Source organism: Desarmillaria tabescens (genome assembly GCF_030435595.1).
Source record: "Desarmillaria tabescens strain CCBAS 213 chromosome Unknown EV420scaffold_20, whole genome shotgun sequence".
Classification (NCBI taxonomy): Eukaryota; Fungi; Basidiomycota; class Agaricomycetes; order Agaricales; family Physalacriaceae; genus Desarmillaria; species Desarmillaria tabescens.
Window position 1 is genome coordinate 367,854 of NW_026848319.1, and position 12,918 is coordinate 380,771.

General features: G+C 46.6%; 1 protein-coding gene across 1 annotated transcript; it reads right to left on the bottom strand.

Moving 5' to 3' along the window:
* Positions 1-11,816: 11,816 nt before the first annotated feature.
* EV420DRAFT_1643599 (uncharacterized protein) lies at positions 11,817-12,255 on the bottom strand (the record flags this gene model as incomplete). Its single annotated transcript, XM_060477536.1, has 2 exons — positions 11,817-12,062; positions 12,115-12,255. 2 exons carry the CDS (start codon positions 12,253-12,255, stop codon positions 11,817-11,819), a joined length of 387 nt encoding a protein of 128 aa, XP_060330042.1.
* Positions 12,256-12,918: the final 663 nt, after the last annotated feature.

Here is a 12,918-nt window from a genome sequence, read left to right on the forward strand (position 1 = left end):
CTGTGTGTACAAATCGGATACATCTAATACATGCCCACTATTTACTCCCCCTCCAACATGAACACGAATTCCAACAAGCGGAACGTCTGAGAGTGGAAGGTTTACTGGTGTATCAAGTTCAACAATATCACCTAGCACAGTGTAAGTACAGGGTTACTCATTGCGGAGTGACGGCTCACATTAAAGACACAGAGTAAAAGAGGTTAAGGGAAAAGAAGGTGCAGCAACGAGCAAACGATCCTGTGGTGGGCAAGGTCAATGTTAGCCCTACAATGAAAGACGCTACACACACCAAAACTGCTCCATCCAAACTGGCCTGACCACGAAACTAGGGATAACCACCATATTCACGAACCTCACTACCAACATCGTCTGCTATCTCTGCCCAAGTCTTTCAGGCATCCACAGGTCCGGTATCCGAATTCACAACTTCCTGTCCGGGTTAGTGCATCACAGAATAAATAGTGAGTGCATGGAGACCAACAAAGAAAAGAGGGAGAGGACTTAAAACTTTTGCATAGTGCCGGATTCGGGATATCGAGGACATCGTCCAATGTTGATGATGCCGCACAATAAGACTCTATGGATAGTTCATGTAGCTTGGAAGAGTAAGAATAAAAAGTGACTTGCCGAGGCGCCAGACACTGTACGGATGGGAGATCAAGAAGGGGATGGAAGTGGGAGAAGAGCAATGAATGAGCAAAACGAAAATCAGCATGAAGTTCAACTTACATGTGACCACATGATGTGATTGCGCACAGGCCACTTCCATTTGGGGACGTGCTCGATGCGCTCTTGGCTTCAGTCTTTTATTCCGTTTGTCATAACCCTCAGCTATATAATCCTAGCTTTTTTCTACCACTCTCCTGTGTTTGAAGTATTGCACTGACCTCTTTACATGCATTTGATGGAGCCTGTCCATAGATGTATAGTGGTATAGGTGCTATAGATGGTATAGATCAAGTATAGATTGCGAATACACGCAAAATTCCCTATACTGCCTATACTGCCTATACCCTCTATATGAATGTGAAATTGCTGATGACCTCCCTCACCGGGAAAGTTGAGTGGAAGTGGGGCCTGGCGCAGCAGGCCGCTTTTGAAAAACTAAAAGAATTATTCCGGGAGGACGTGGTGTTGGCAATCCCGTTGGATGAAGGACAGTTTAGGGTGGAGGCAGATTCTAGCAAGGGGGCAGTAGGAGCGGTCCTGTCACAACTGCAGGACGATAAATGGCGTCCAGTGGCCTTCCTCTCCAAAGCCTTGTCTACGACAGAGCGCAATTATGAGATCTATGACAAAGAACTCCTCGCTATTATGCTAGCTCTCGAGGAGTGGCGCCAATATCTTATGGGCGCCCGAGATGACTTTGAAATATGGACGGACCATTCCAATCTCCAGTATTTCCGATGATGAGCCTCAAGGCTCTGTACACTCAGAATTCGCGGATTTTAGCATTATAATAAATGCCTTGTCCACTTAGCAGACTTTCACTAAGTCAACGATTGCAATCACGGCAATACCCACTCTTACCGCCAACTATCCTTCCCAGCTCGTATTCCGTATCAATATGCGCCACTTCATTAATGCCACCAGGCACCTGATTGCAGATCTCATGGATTTAGGACCATCATTGATCGCCCAGCACAGCCATCACTGACATCAGCATCAAGCATCACTTAATAGAATGCCGCAGCCAAAATACCTATTCCACGGCAAAAGACTTGATACCGTGACCTTTCCACCAGCTTTACTAAGGCTGTTACAATGCCAAGATAATGCCGCATGCATCTACTTCAGTGTACTACCTTCAGTGTACTTTGCCACAGCAACACAGCAGCCCAAGAGTCCGTATGTCGGGGGAATTCTTTCTGATCACTAAGTCTATACGCGGTAAAACCGTGTGGGTGCTGTTACTTTAGAACTCTGGGAGCACGCGTTTTGTATCATTTCTTACCAATCGATGTACTAAGGACTTACTAAGGACTCGTTTCAAGTATTCTAATTTTATTCTGGACTTGTAGTATAAAAGCTAGTGTAGTAGTAGTTGCTAGACACAAGTTACTGGACACTAGCCATCATCCACGTTATCGACCACCGTTATCGCTTGTACTCGCTAGGAGATAGACAATAACAACATAGTCACTCCAAGTTATACTCTCTGTCACGGCTTTTCTTCTAACGGTATTGGTGTACGCTCATATTGCGCCAATACACGGAATTTGGTGTCCACAACTCGCTTTTATCTTTTAATCCGCCAGCATCGTTTCACTTTCACCAGCCAGCATCGTTTTCATCAGTTTTCACCTTCTACGTCGCCATCGTTTTACCCAGTTCAGTTCAGGATCGTTACGTCCCCAGTGTGGACTCAGATTAGGATCGTTATTGCCGCCAGCAGCATCTGTCACGGAATTTCGGTCAACAGCTTCAGTATAGGATCATCAGTCACGGTATTTGGTATCTTGCCATCAGTTTCAGTATAGGATAGTCTCCGTGTAGACTCAGGATTAGTATCAGTTTCGTTTTGCCGTCGTTAACCTCAGTATAGTTTCAGTCTCAGTCCAGCCCAGTCCCAGCCATCGTTTTGCCGTCACTAGTTCCCCCTCATATCATCGCCAGTCGTCTTATCTTCGTTTTACCGCCAGTTTCTCGTTTCTCGACTACAGTCTTCGTCTCTTGCCGTCACGGTATTTGTTATCTTGCCAACGGTATTGCTCTTTGACGGCATTTTCTCTAATTCCGTCAACATCGCCCACAGGCTTTTACTAGTTAAATTGCCGTCACTTCGTTCACGGTTTGCCGGTATTCCCAGTTATACCGGATTCCGTTCCTTCTCGTCTATCGAGACCCTTCCCGGCTTACAGCCAACGTTTTCTAGTACTCGATTGTTAAGGGTACTACTTCGCTGACTGAAAAGTCACAGTGTATACTTGCATTCTTGAGGAATTCATCGCACGGAGGTGCACCGAAACACTCGCACAACAACAAAGCCTTTATTGCCGCTACACGCCATTTGCCGTGAACTCCTCTAGAGTTTTGGTTTTTGCCGTTGCCACAGAAGTTTAGGCTCATCATTTCTGGAGCCCACCACGAGGGTTTCGTTTCCACGGAATTCTTCATCGTTCGTATACCGAACCTATCCACTTTCAATTCGCCCTTTGTAGCGGTCTTACGGTTGCTACAAACCCGAATCTTTCACCATTCCATCTAAATTCGAACGCACTACCCCATACATCCCAGTTCAAGGCAGAGGCCTTAGAGATACCACCGCTCATCGACAGTTACAAGAATCTACCGCGCATTTAGCTCAGACACAAGAACCAGAGGCATCTTCCTCTACCGTACCTTCAGAAACCGCAGAACCAGACTCTCCTGAATCACAGTCATTCCCAGGAGGATTACCACATTCACCACTTTCCCCTTACCCCGAAGAACTCGATATCTCTACTGGAAATCTGCTACGGTTTTCAGATACCAGTGACGAAGAAGAAGTCACAGGAGACCTTTTAGGATCAGATTACGGAACCGCACCCGTATCCCCAGCTCGTTCCGTGGAAGATTTCTTCCAAGGATATTCCTTTGGAGCAGCATCTTTTACCGCGTACCGTGACAACGACTCGTCAGAATCTAGTGACGAACTAGAATTACCACCAGCTCCATCTTCTACTCCCGAACCTTTGGTAAAAGAAGAACCCATCGAACCCAATCTTAATATCGCAAACCCAACTGTACCACCTGTAATTCCGGTCGTACCGCCACCTTCCTTACCACCACCAGTAATACCACCAGTCATCATGGCAGCACAAATGCCCTATCGCAAAGAGAAGAGCGCGCCCGTCATTATCGATGAGACTAGCCCAGGACGCGAGCTTCCACGCTATATCGTTGATATCGAGCAGCTGTTTTCACGTGCTCAGATAACCGATAATACCGAGAGAAAGAAATGGTTTATATTCTATCCCAGTTTAATGGTCTCGGAATTTTGGGAATCCCTTCCTGAATATTCTGACGCTAATAGCACCTACGACCAATTTAAAGCTGCCGTGTTAAAGCAGTACCCAGATGCTAATACCGAGCGCAAATACGAGCGTCATGATCTCGATTGAGTCATTGGCAAATACGCCAGAGAGGTCGACACGCTTGCGGAATTGGGAGCTTTCTACAGGGAGTTCTACCCTAAAGCCAAGCACCTTATCGAGAAGAAACGTTTGTCAGAGCACGAGATTGGCAATATGTTTAGCAAGGGCTTCGCTACCCATACCTGGGATGCTATCGCACGTCGTCTTCAGATCAAGTTACCCGATCACCACCCAGCAGACCCTTATCCTCTCTCAGATATTTATGCCGCCGCGCAGTTCGTTCTACAAGGCACGGATAAAGGCGAGAGCAGCATCAGCGGAATGTCTCACCACGGATATTATGGTGGAAGAGACGCTGGACCAGCTAGGCCAGAACCTATGGCAATGCCGAGTTTGACGCCAATGCCGTCCGTTCATGTCAAACCCGAGCCAGAGGAACCTACGGTTAAATTCGAGCATATCAATCAGCTTATCAAACTCAGCGAGACGCTCTTACAGTTACAGACTCAGGACCGTTTCCAACGCACTCAGCAGAGATCGTACCCCTCAGCCCCTCAGAATAGCTTTGTCAACGCGCAGACTAGCTCAGGACAAAACTGCGGATTTTGTGGTAATCTCGGCCACTTCATTCGAGACTGCCCTGAAGTCGAGGAGATGATGAAAGCAGGGAAATGCAGGCGCAACGTGGATGGCAAAGTCGTATTGTCCACAGGTGCTTGGGTCCCTAGAGGAACTCCGGGAGCCTACCTCAAAGATCGTATTGAGGAATGGCATCGTTTGAATCCAGGACAGACCGGAATTTCCACGTTAATGAACTCTATCGTTGAACCCGTTCCCTACCTTAGCAAGCAGCACTCGTCACCCGTAATTCCGGATGCGCAGTCTCAATTGCTTAATGCACCAGTCTCAGGTGTTGATGCAAGGAAGCGTCTGGAAGCACTCATTGCTAGATCAGAGGCTATAGGAAAGGAAATCCAAGGCATTAAACAGTTCATGCACATTGCCGAGGAAGACACTAGTCCGAATACCGCAGCCAACCAGGATAACGCCGATACCCTCTTATGCCAAGTAGTCGTCGAGGTACCACGGCTTAAGCGTGGACCACCCAAGAATGCAGTACCCGCAGTCAAGGCCACTCCACCTGAACCATCTAAAACCGTGGGAAGGCAGACTCGTACCAGTCGGAAAGCCGCTGAAGAAGCTGTGCTTGAACACGGGGAGCCTGCGCCTCAGATCCAAGATCCGTTCGATCAAGATCTTACCCCGGATTATGACGACATGCCGGCATTAGCGAGTGGATCAGATTCTGAGTCGGAGGAGGATAATTCCATTGCCCCTCAGACGAAGGAAGATGACCAAAATGCCGCAGCAATTATTGAATCGTATGCTCCACAGAAAGTCAAGGAGAATACCGTCATTCACGATAAAACCGTCGGCCCCCACGCGAATATTCCAATGTATAAAGCCCCCGTAATTCCGTCAGATCAGACCAAAATAGCCAAGACAGTACCCGACACTAGTTCCGCCACAGAACGTGTTGAACAGCTAATACCGGAGGACATACACCCTTTCGCAGCAGCAAGGCCTGCAAATTATGCACCGCCTGCTATTCGAAATGCCGGAGCTAAACCGGATGTTCGCAAATGTCCGAAGGATAGCGAGCCAGCTTATAGGACAAAAGCACCTATAGAAGGAGCTAATGTTGCCCGAGAAGTCTATGAGCATGCGCTCGACTCCACTATCACTTTGTCGCATCAGGAATTATACTCTTTATCGCCGGAAATCAGAGATATGATTAAGGAAGATAATACCAAGCGCAAGGTTCCTAACGTCGTTAGAGCAATTCCAGAAGAAAGTAGCTTTGCCGTTCACCGGACCCGAGACTATAGAGATCACTGTAAAGCCCGAAGGCAGCAGTAAGGCCGATAAAACCGCCACTCTGTTATACAGTATGCCGTCCGGATTTGTTCAGACCTTTGAACAGACTGGTACACCTCGAGTCAGGCCAGCACCTCCAGATGGATCTCTTATTGTTCCAGACCCGTTTGAGGCACGGATTAAGAAAGGAGAAAAGATTGGTCCTTTGAAAAGCGCAGAGACCTCTATCTCACTCCGTTCCGTTGTTCCCATCGTTGACCATCAGCTCAAAGTCGAGTGCATCATTGATCCCGGATCTCAGGTTATTTCCATGTCAGAAGCCGTTTGTCTACGCTTGGGATTAATTTATGATCCTACCGTGGTCTTGGAAATGCAGTCAGCAAACGGATCAGTCAATCGTTCCTTGGGTTTAGCTGTGGAATGTCCCATTCCTCTTTGGCGATATTACTTTGTATCTCCAAGTGCACGTTATTCGGCAATCAGCATACAATATTTTATTGGGCAGACCATTCGACACCTTAACCGAGAGTATCGTCAGGAATTATGCCGAATGAGAATCAGACCATTACCATTCATGACCCTAATACCGGCAAAACCGCCACCATCCCGACTATTCCACGTGGTAGACCTCGAATCCTTAACCACGTCCCATATTCTTGGGAAAATTGACTAGAAGAACCCGCAGAAGACATAGAGGAGATCGCCCTCGTCATCGAATTAGACGCGAATCAAGAACCAAAGATTATTGCCTACGCGGCATTAAATTCAGAATCAACCGCAGAACAGGTTTCTGCGCAATATTTATCCGCTTGCGACCCTAATAAATTCCCTATCCCCGCTACTACGTTTACTCAATCACTATGGTCATCTTCAGAATCAGAATCCTACCTATATTCCATCCCCCAGTCCAGAATTTTCACTTCCCAAAGATCGAGATCAGCTTATGCCGCTATACTCGAATTCCCCTAGAAATTCCGAATCTTGTTATGTTTCCCAGCCTCGAGACTACATGTATAAACTTTACGGATCTAATATTATTGGAGATCAATCGTATGAGCCCTGGTTCCCTGAGAAAGTCTCGGTATTTGCAGGAAAGAAGTATAAGCCCGTCGCGTTGAAAACAAAACCGGTGCTTGCTACACTACCTGATAAATTCCGTATCATTCGCCGTATTTATGGGGATCCCTTGGCTAATATTCCGACTCTATCACCTACCCCACCACCTTATACTCCTACCGAACGTTATACCCCAGAAAGAAAAGAATATATCGACTCTATCCATAATGAAGGATTTCTTTGGCCAGAAGAGATGAAGTTATTACATCACTTCATGTCAGTACAGGATAAAGCCTTTGCTTGGGAAGACTCAGAACGAGGAAGTTTTAGACAAGATTTCTTCCCTCCAGTTGATATTCCCGTCATAGAACATACCCCTTGGGTACTACGGAATATTCCAATACCACCAGGAATCTATGCCGAAGTCTGTCGTATTATCAAAACCAAGATAGACGCAGGTGTATATGAACCTTCCAATTCCTCATACCGCTCGAGATGGTTCACAGTATTAAAGAAGGACGGCAAAAGTCTTCGTATAGTTCACAGTCTAGAGCCACTTAACGAAGTCACCATTGCTCATTCCGGATTACCACCAGCTACAGATCCTCTCACAGAACATTTCGCAGGATGCGCATGTGGAGCTACTCTAGATTTATTCGTTGGATATGACGAACGTCTACTAGCAGAATCCTCTCGCGACCTTACTACTTTCCAAACTCCTTACGGCGCCCTAAGACTTGTAATGTTACCTATGGGTTGGACCAATTCCGTGCCCATCTTCCACGATGATGTCACCTTTATTCTTCAACCAGAAATTCCTGAATGTCACTATTCCATACATCGACGATGTTCCAATTCGAGGACCAGAAACTCGATACGAGCTTGAAAGAGGCTACGAGACCATTCCCTTAAACAACGGCATTAGACGTTTTGTTTGGGAGCATTTCCAGAACTTAAACCGAGTAGTCCAACGCATGAAATATTGTGGAGGAACATTCTCTGGAAAGAAAGCCTACCTTTGTTGCCCCAAAATTACAGTGCTAGGTCATAGATGCACTTATGCCGGTCGCCTACCCTTAGAAAGTATTGCCTCTATGGTATTACGTTGGGGACCGTGCATTAATCTCTCGGACGCTCGTGCTTTTATTGGTACGGTTGGAGTACTACGGATTTTCATCGAAAACTTCGCAACCCGAGCTTTACCTATTACCAAATTATTCCGCAAGGGCGTAGAGTTCAAGTTCGAGGAAGAAGAAATTGCCGCACAAGAAGATCTTAAAATTGCCATGAAGGACAGCCCAGCATTAAGGCCCCTTAATTATAATTCAACAGGAGCTGTCATACTTGCCGTAGATACAGGGCCTGCTGCGGTCGGCTATTATCTTGCTCAATGCGACCCTGTCGATCCGTCGATCCGGTATTTTGCCAGATTTGGATCAATCACGCTCAATGAACACGAGTGCGGATATTCTCAAGCAAAGAAAGAGATATTTGGCCTCTATAGAGCGTTAGGAGATTGCAAAATCTATTTAATCGGTCTTCCTACCTTTGTTGTAGAAGTGGACGCCAGTGCCATCAAGGGTATGCTCAAAAACCCTGATATTGCACCTTCAGCTGCAGTAAACCGTTGGATTATCGGGATCCTCTCATTTCACTTCGTTCTAGTCCACGTACCTGGTACCAAGCATGGTCCAGATGGATTATCCCGACGCCCACCCCAACTAGGAGATCCTCCACCTGCCCTGAAGATGGGATGGAAGACTTCTTACACACTCATTATGGGCTGATGCATTTCATAAATTCGACTTCCCCTACCATTAATCCGCCCACGACATTAGTACAATGCCTGTTACAAGATTCTGAAGTCACGGCATTAGAAGAAACTCAGACGTTACCTTATTCAGCAGTACCCCGCACGGCAAAACAAAATCGTCTAGATGAACGGCTTAATCATTTAATACCGTGGTTCATCAGTTTGAAAAGACCGCCTGGCTACGACGATATTGCCTATGAGAAATTCATGAAATATGCTGTTCGATTCTTTGAAAGAGATGGTAGACTTTGGCGTAAAAATCCGCAGGGGAAACACCAGTTCGTAGTATTCCCTCGAAGACGCATGTTTGTGATGACGTCTTGTCACGATGATGTCGCACATAAAGGATTTTATGCGACCCACGCCTTAGCCAAAGAACGCTATTGGTGGCCGGATATGAAGTATGACCTTGCGTGGTTCGTACGGCACCTGTCATCTTTGTCAAGTACGGCAAACCCGCCAAATCCTTATTCCCCCAACTGTTGCAATTCCAGCTCCGCTATTTTCAAAGATGTACATGGACACTATGATAATGCCGACCTCCGGACAGTTCAGATATATCGTCCAAGGCCGGTGTTCGCTCAGCCACTATCCCGAATTCCAGCTGTCCTTAGAAAGGAAACCGCTCGTACTATAGGAGAATGGATCTTTGAGGATATCTTATGCCGTTGGGGATCCCTAGTCGAGATCGTTACAGACAATGGGAAAGCCTTCGTCGCGGCATTAAACTATCTTCAAAAGAAATATCATATCAACCATATTCGCATTTCCGGATATAATTCCAGAGCCAATGGGATTGCGGAAAGGCCACACTTCGACGTCCGTCAAGGCTTATTTAAGGCCTCTGATGGGGATCAAAAGAAGTGGAGTCAAAATGCCTATTCCGTATTCTGGGCAGATCGCATCACTATCAGGAAGCGCATGGGTTGTTCCCCATATTTTGCCGCCACCGGAACGGAACCCCTTCTCCCCATGGATATTGTCGAGTCAACTTGGCTAATGCCGCCACCTGATAATATCATCAGTACCACTTCTTTAATAGCACGTCGTGCAGTCAGTCTTCAAAAGCGTTCAAAAGATCTCGAACGTTTAAGGTCTAAAGTCTATGAGGCTAGGCGTAATGCCTGCCATTAAATTCGAGAGGGATCACGAGCATACTATCCGTGATTTCAACTTCCAAAAAGGAGACTTAGTCTTGATGCGGAATACGCAAATAGAGAAAGCCTTGAATAGGAAAATGCGCGCCCGGTATTTAGGTCCTTTAGTGATCTTAGGACGGAATAAAGGCGGTGCATACCTTCTTTGCGAATTAGACGGCTCTACCTTCGCCAGACCTGTTGCAGCATTTCGGTTAATTCCGTACTTTGCCAGACAGAAGATTGATCTTCCCGATATTGCAACTATTGTCGATATTCCACCTGCACGTATCACCGAGCTCTTTGAATCAAATGACGATGGCACCCTCGATGATCTTCCAGACCAAGAGGAGGATCACAATGAGGCAGAATTGGCTTAAGTCACTCAAAGAATTGGTGTTGAAACCAAAATATTTATTTATTTGGGGCCCTTTTGGCCACCCATACACACTCATTTTAAAATAATATACAACCGCTGGTTGAACAGCGGTACTATGACACTCCTTCAAAAATAACAATGCTGCGATGAAAATACGTTGAAAAGAAAAATCCGCCTGCCAAAACTAGTTAGGCCAAGAGCCACGGTTATTGGACCGACCACTGTTCTTGTTGGACCAATTACCTTTACCGTCGTTAGGCCAACTTCCTTCGTCGTCATTGTCCCAACCTTTGCCCCATCCATCGTCGCGTTGCTTACCATGGTTGCCCTTCTTCTGACCATTGCGACGCTTCCTGCGACTTTTTCCGCCAGTTGAGGAGGAAGCAACCTTAGAAGCGGTTGAAGCCTCGGCGTACTCAGCCTCGCGTTTGGCCTTGAGCTTGGCTTTGATAAGGCGGTAGTGCATCACGAGCACCTGGCGAGTTTTCAGGAGCAAGAAGAGCTCGCGGGTGTTGGTCTCGAGACGCTGGTAAAAGGCATCGGAGGTAGCCACCAAGGAAGGAATGGACTCCTCGCCGGTAAAGGCAAATTGAGAGAAATTGGTACCGACATAAGCCTTCACGGAATCGACAATTTCGTCAGTGGTCTTGTCCTTGATGGGATCATGAGGGTCAACTGGAAAATCAGGGTATTAGTCAATAGAAACCCTGAAAATCGGAGATAAAACGTACCCGGACCAAAAGGATGGAGCTCGAGAAGATCATCGATAATGGACAAAGTTTGCTCGTCATCCTGAAAATCCGGCTCGTTGAAAGGAAAGAGCAGGATTTGGCGATCGGGGATACCGCCTTGGCAGTACCGGCCCCAATTCTTAGTGCAACCTGTGCAACGGTCTCCAAGGCCAGCCCAGTAACAGGTCTCGCCGGCCTCACGGCATGGATAGCATGGGCGCACAGCCTATACGGAATATTAGTTCAGTAAATTCTGTCACGGAAATTAAGAAACATACCATGGTAGTCCTAGCAGGGCAAGCGTGAGCCGGATGATGAGGCGTGCCAGAACAGTAGGCGCAGAAGGCCTCCCCAATCTTCATCTCGTCCTTCTTAAAGGAAGCACGGTAAATATCCGTGATCTTGTTGCCGATATCAATCGCGTCCTGAAGAGTGCCTTCGTTCTCGGCGCGAACCTCCACGAACGAGGAAGAAGAATGAGCACTGTTCTTCGATGACTAATATTGCCAGAATCAGTCAATCATCTGGCGATATTGATACCAAGAACATACCGATTCCAAATCCGGAGAAACAATTTCCCCAATGTTAGGAGACGCGGCAAAAGAAGCCGGAAGAGAAGCAGTGGTCGCGTTGGAAGACCAAGACGCAGACTCTGCAACCTCCTTGGCAGGCAGAACGGGCGAGATTGGAACAGAAGTCATATGAATGTCCTCGTCAATGAAGGAACGAGGAAGCACAGTCAAACTACCGAATGGCGGATTTCTCAGGAGGAGAGTCTTTGCCGGCGACAGAAGGGATGACAATAGGAGAAGAGTCCGGCATAGTAGCAGATGACTCTGCAGCAGCGCTGGACTGACTAGTCTCAACACCAAGCATGATACTCCAGAACGGTTGGAAGTTCAAGAGCGAAATGCCGGCCTGAACAGTATCCTCGAATTCCGTATAAAAACTTTCTTTAACGAGGCGAGGATAATGAGTCAAGAGAGCAGTCTAAGAAATTATCAATATTCCGGAGGCAATATATAATGGAATTATACCCTACCTGAGTCTTTGCTGCATCGTCGAACCAGGCGACACGAACGGAGAACGGGGATTCCTTCGTCAAAGGATTTTTAACAAGCGAGTCCGCACACTGGATGAGGGAGAGGAGAGTAGGAATCTCTTTGACAAAAGGAGCAGACATTGTTTGCGATGGAGATACTAGGACAAGACACCCACCTTTTATACGACAAAGGGAGGGAGTATCACCTCAGCACGATGATGTTACAATTCCATCGGACTTGGAATTGAAACTTCGACGAGACACGAGTTGAAGAAAATACCGTGTGCTAGCTCAAAACTGTACTCAGCGGCATTATTTTCACATCGGCGAAGCTTGCGTACTTCGATATAAATCTTTCAGGCTTTTGCCGTTAAAGATTTAAAAGGTCTAGGGGGGAGAGACATGGTCCCCATGTGTTCCTACGGCAAAAACATTCCTCTCATTTCAACATATTATTTTCGCGCAATCAGTAACGAATTCATGAAAGAAACGACCTCACAATTCACGAAAAACCGCACGGACTCATTATGAAAATCACTTCAGAATTATAAATATCCCACCTATTTGACTATATAACACGGGGATATCACAACTCACGGTAAAAACGCCATCCACCTTACGAGTCGATAATCCGAAGCACGAATCTTTATCTATGCGATCTACGGCATTTACATGCCATCTCCATTCACACTCCTTTCATATTTCCATTCCATGGCATTTGGACTTAGGGATATTTTCAATCAAAGTGCTCTCGAGGTCACGTCAAAACCATACACGTGATCTCCAGTCACTAAAAATCCTTTA